Genomic DNA, 6,000 nt, shown 5'->3' with positions numbered 1-6,000 from the left:
TATTATCCATTTGGTTTCCATCAATGGTTGGTATCACAGGACTAAGAGGGTCAGAATACTTCTTTGTGGGGGAAAGAACCACGGCACAATTGGAAGCCTGGGGTACCTGTCCTGGGTCTGCCACAAATTACTGAGTGTCTAGTCACTTCACTTTTCTGGGCCCCAGTTTCCTCAATGGCAAAGTAGGACAGCTGGAATAGAATCCATGCTTCCCAATCTTTTTCACATCACAGCACACATACAAATAAAGTGCAGTGTGGTGAAAAGACAAGGTCTAAGACTCCAGATGGACCATGAATGAGTATCTCAGGAGTAATTACCTCAGGGATCTGTAACTCACTCATGGCATACCAGCTGGAAAGCTTCAGTCTAGAAGAGTGATGGGTTGGTAAAATACCACTAAAATCCTAAGTCTGTTCTCCCAGATCATTTTTAGGAGAACTCTGAATGACTCACTTACCAATGTGCTTATCTTCGGGCTTCTATGTAGAACCCTGTAAAACCCTGTAAAATTTAGCATTACATCCATAGAAATAGAAACGAAAGGCCGTCTAGGGCAAGAGTCCCTATCCTGGATCTATGTACCTTCTATAGATCCCGTTGATGAGCTTGAAAAGGACTATCCACCTTCACCAAAATTTTGTGAGTGTGTGTATTGCCTAGGAAGATATCCTACACAGTTCATGAAATTATCAAAGGGGCCACAATTAAAAAGGGTAGGACTCAACGGTTGTAAGACAAGCCTAACTAATCTTTTAAAGCACGGCAGCTATATTTTACAAATCCCAAATCAGAACACAAGGTCTGACAACAGGAGAATGTATTCACACCTGAGAACAGAGATACACTGCTCAAATGTATGAAATGGCCTTAGCTTTGAGAAAAGGAGCTCCTTATATATGACATAAAATATATTTTAATTAAACATAAAATAAAATGTACTGAAATAATTTATTAATATTATTGCATTAATAATAAATCTTCACATACTTTTAAACAAAAAGAAACTTAATACACATATTGGAGGGACAGAAGCTTTCTGACTTAAAAAAAAATAATTCAACTAATCAGTTCACCAACAGTGCTCAACCAGTAAACCAGGTGGGGTCAAGCCAATTCCAACTCATGGCGACCCCATGTGTGTCCGAGTAGAACTGTACTCTGTTAGGTTTTCAATGGCTGTGATCTTTCCCAAGTAGATCACCAAGCTTTTCTTCCGTGGCATTGCGGGATGGATTTGGACCATCAATCTTTTGGTTAGTAGCTAAACGCAAACTGAGGACGTCATATGCTTGTGAGAGGTCCTGTTTTTGTTAGTTTGTTTGCTATTTTTCTGACACACATGGGGTTGCCATGAGCCAGAACTGATTTGACACAAGTATATAACACAATCTTCAGGGGCAGACAGCCCAAATGAAATGCATCTTTATACAACTATAAGGCTCCACATGACAGCAAGCTATCCGTCCCTGGGTAATGAACCCCTTGTTGACCTCCCTCTTATACACTGTATAGTTACAGGACATGCATCAGCAGCTGGACTACAGAAAGATGGGGGATACCTTGTGGGTGGCATGTGAAATCGCACTTTTTTCCAAAACTTGGTCTTTGCAGATTGGGATTCCTCCGTGAAGTCCCCACTCCACCGGATGGCCCCGTGCTTCTGTCTGATATACTTAATTGACTCCGGCATGTCTGTGTAGTCCTTGATTTTCTCCAGTTCAATCAGAATGACCTTCATTCCGTCCTGGATGAGGGCATTGTAGACCGTGATTTGTTCTTCTGACATGTTCTTTAACAGGCCAAAGCTCAGAGATTCAGGGACTATAATGATGATCAGCCTCCTGCACAGCTTAATGTTCTCATCAATGACACTGGCCACCGCTGGACATAAAGAAAGAAGAGCCGACGCAGAAGAGCTCATGATTAAAACAGCCCGGGTCTTAATGCTACTAAGAATATTAGAAATGGATGCTGAGGAGAGCATGGGCTTTGCACATGATGTAATCAGGAGTGAATTAGCAACATTCCTAACAAGGCAACCCCTCTGTGGAGGCCTCCTGACTTTCCCCTGCAGAATGACTCTCTTACATTCACAAATCAGGTTTTGTCATAGTTAATTGTTTGCACATCACTTTCCTGGCCTACGCCCTCCACCCACAGACTGTGAGCTGCTCAAAACGAGGATCTTGTTGTGACTAACCTTGCATACCCAGACTAGCCAAAGGTCCTGGCATATATTAGATGATAAACACATTTTAAGAAAACAGATTTAGAAATGATAGGGAAAACGTAGTTGGCGCAAATGTTGTTAATCCTGTATTTTTGTTTTCTACTTATCTTTGTATCTTGTTCAATCACCAGGATTTATAGGACTAAGCATGAAACCATAGAACATACCCTAATGATTCCTTGAGCCCTGGTGGCACAGTGGTTAAGTGTTTGGCTGCTAACCAAAAGGTCGGTGGTTTGAGGCCACCAGCTGCTCTTCAGGAGAAAAATGTGGCAGCCTACTTCCTTAAAGATTACAGCCTTTGAAACCCTATAGGGCAGTTCTCTCTCCGTCCTACAGGGTCTCTATGAGTCAAAATCAACTTGATGGCAATGGGTTTGGTTTTGGTTAATGGTTGCTTGGGGAAGGAAGAGGAGAGTGCTTTAAATGTCCAGCTATGCAGATTTTATTCTGCCTACAGTGATCTCCACAGGGTATAGGACAGACTAACCTCCATGAGAGCAGGGCCCTCTCTGTTTGGCCTATTTTTATATTTCTAGTACCTAAAATGGAGTGCCTGGGTGGTACAAAGGGTTAATGCCCTTGACTGCTAACCGAAGGGGGCCTCAGAAGAAAGCCCTGTTGATCTACCTCTGAAAAATCAGCCACTGAAAACCATATGGAGTACAGTTTTACTCTGACCCACGTGTGGTTGCCATGAGTTGGAATGGACTTGACAGCAACTGGCTTAAGTGGCTAGAACAGTACCCAGCACATAGTAGGTACTCAATAAATATTTGTTGAGTGCGTAAATGAATGTATATCAACATGCTCATGAAACAAGGGCTCTTCCACATGTTTATGACAAGCACTAGATTGACTTCTCACTTCCTCATGGAGGATGATTTCATAACTTGAAAAGGTACGTGTTGTGATACAGCTGCATCACCGCGGACCCGAGCAGCCTAGAAATCCAAAGTACTTACAAACGTTTTAAAGTGACCTCGGAGAGCTACTACCAAATTCTATGAGACAGGCCTGGAAATCTGCTTCTGAAAGGTCACGGCCTCAAAAATCCTATGGAGTAATTCTTCTCTGCACACATGGGATTGGTATAAATCAGAATCGACTCAGCAAACAACAATAACCATAAATGACATAAAGTAGGAATCTCGATTTCCTGGTGACTAGAAAAGGATGTTTATTTCAGATACCAGTCATTTTACTGTGCAGCTTTTGAAGAAAGAGGGCGTGGAGGACACGAGGAAAACTCATTTGTTAGGTGTCTAACATGTGCTAAGCAGCACAAGGGGCCTTTTGCAGGTTTTGCCTCGTTTAAATTGCTCCACCAGATCAGGGAAGCATTCCTACCCCCCATTTCCCAGCGAAGACAACAGTTTCCTATTCAAAGGGTGAAGCAAATAAAGAATCTCTTTTGTATTTAGGTAGGAGGGGGTGGGTGGGATTGAGGTTTATAAAATCAGCTTTAAACATGAGTTGATTTACATATTCAAACCAACTGAAAACTCTCAGCAGTTAGTCTCAGTGACAGGAGGGTAAACAACCACTTGTCTCTTGGCCAAGACTATGCCATTGGCCTCCCATTCACAGGAATGGGTTAGCCTAGTTCTTGCTCCAAAATGAGAGTCACGTTATTTCCACTAGGAATCCCAGACATCATTGTGTTGCAAGAATGAGCCCAAGGAGAGAAGCAGCTTGGCCCTAACCACCTCGGATCAGGGCTGGCCTGGCCAGAAAGGCTATGGTTAAAGACTTCCTGCGGTTTCCAGGTGCAGGCAAACCAAGTTCCCATCATTCGTAAAGTGAAGGATGGGGAGCGCTTTCTTTTCTTTTTATTCAAGTGTTGTTTTTATACCTCCTTAAAACATACCTTGTCCTGGAAGTTCATCTCTCCCGAATATAAATAACTTATATCCACACTGCCTCTCCAGCACCTCTGGCAGGATCTTCAACACCATCATGTCCACTTCCTGCCTCTGGCTTCCACTTTGAGGCTTGGGGTATAAGACATATGCATCATACAGCTTCCCATCTGAAATTGAGACAGACAAGCTCATGGAATTATTCTTACTAAATTCTTATATTGTAACAAAATGAAAACCTGATTTGCTACCATTATGCCCTTTGAGTTCATGACTTTAGCCAGCCCAAGTGGATGACTTGGTGTCAGGCATTTCCACGCTATGGCGTCTCATTCTCACAAACCAACCTGTGAGGGAGCTGACATTATCTTCATTACATAAGAATGAAGCTGAGACTAGAAATATTGACTGATTTCTCCAAGGCCACACAGCCCTAATTCCAACCTGAGTCTCTTGACTCTAAACCCACTGCTCCCTGCAGTATGGCTGAATACAGAATTGAGAGCAGATTTCACCAAAGTTACCTGTCGTAGGTCCTATACAACGAGGACATTCCTAACTGCACCAGGAAAACGGGACCAAATTCCTCCTACTTTGGACCCACCAGTGAATTCTGTCATTGTAATTGTGCAGACTAGCATCACAGAGAGAACAAACATCTGAACAGGCTCCAGAAACCTGGCGTGCAACACTAAGAAGTCAAATGCAACAGCAGATTTCATCATCGGTAGAATGAGCAAGCATTTATTGAGCAATCACAAGGAAAAGTTGCTGTACTTGCCAGTATAAAGATGAACATGACACAAAATCTAATCAGGCAGATCACTCATATCCGTAAAAAAAAAAAAAAAACCAAACCTGTTGCCGGCGAGTCAATTCTGACTCATAGAGACCCCACAGGACAGAGTAAAACTTCCCCACAGGGTTTCCAAGAAGCAGCTGGTGGATTCGAACTGCCAACTTTTTGGTTAACAGCCGTATGCTTAACCACTGAGCCACCAGGACTCCATTCACATATGCAGTAATAAAAAACAACATAAGGCATTATAAAGTCCCTGGGTGACAGAAACTGTGCTCCACTACTAACCTGACGGTTGGTGGTTCAAACCCACCCAAAGGTACTATGAAAAAAGACCTAGTGATTTGCATCCATAAAGATTAAAAAAAAAGATTACAGGCAGGAAAACCCTATGGAGCAGTTCTACTCTGTAACACATTGGGTCACCATGAGTTAGAATCAATTCAACGGCAACAAACAACAACAACAACAAACAATTAAATGAACAGAACAGACAGAAAGGGAGGAAATTCTCTGCAGTCTGAAGTTCTTGGAAAAATTTCAGAAAGGACATGGGTCAGTCCCTGGGTCTTAAAGAGTGAGAAGAGTTTAGAAAAACTGAGTCACTGGGAGTGGAGAGTGAACAGACCGGGAAAGGGCCTGGTGAAAATATGTATCCCCACTCAGAGATCACATGAATGAGTAAGAAACTTAGGTGGGGCCAGAGGATTTGAGTGGGATGGAAGTCTAAGAATGGGTTGAATGGGAAAACAGGGTAACTGTGGGAGTCCCATTTGAAAATATGATTATTAATGGCCAAAGCCATTCAGACAATCAAAGCCAATCTAATGGGAACCTGGAAGGGGAGCTAGCTTTTCTATTTCTTTTCTTAAACTTTTTAGGATAGAAATAAAATTTCCATTTAAGATTTTGTTACTATTTATACTTTTGTTTCTTACTAACAGTGTGGCTGGTGCTTTGTTCGCCTCCTTAATAAATGCGTATGTCCTCACTTCCAAGACCACAGCAAACATCCAGGTCTATCCCCAGCTCTGTTCCAGTCCCAGACATTTATGTCTCTCTTCTCTTGACCTGTTTCTCTTTTTTTCCCACTAGCTCAGATTTAT

General features: G+C 42.4%; 1 protein-coding gene across 1 annotated transcript in view; it reads right to left on the bottom strand.

Annotated features, from left to right (window-relative positions):
* Positions 1–265: 265 nt before the first annotated feature.
* The window catches only part of IL1RL2 (interleukin 1 receptor like 2), a 57,833-nt gene continuing 52,098 nt past the window's right edge, over positions 266–6,000 (bottom strand). Inside the window, exons 9-10 of the mRNA XM_064268567.1 lie at positions 4,104–4,265; positions 266–1,884 (exon numbers count right to left, since the gene is read on the bottom strand). Of these exons, the coding sequence (XP_064124637.1) occupies positions 1,460–1,884; positions 4,104–4,265 (587 nt within the window). The 3' untranslated portion in view covers positions 266–1,459. The remainder of the gene's footprint in view (positions 1,885–4,103; positions 4,266–6,000) is intronic.

This window comes from Loxodonta africana, chromosome 15 (genome assembly GCF_030014295.1).
Source record: "Loxodonta africana isolate mLoxAfr1 chromosome 15, mLoxAfr1.hap2, whole genome shotgun sequence".
Classification (NCBI taxonomy): Eukaryota; Metazoa; Chordata; class Mammalia; order Proboscidea; family Elephantidae; genus Loxodonta; species Loxodonta africana.
This window is presented reverse-complemented; position numbering and strand designations above follow the sequence as displayed.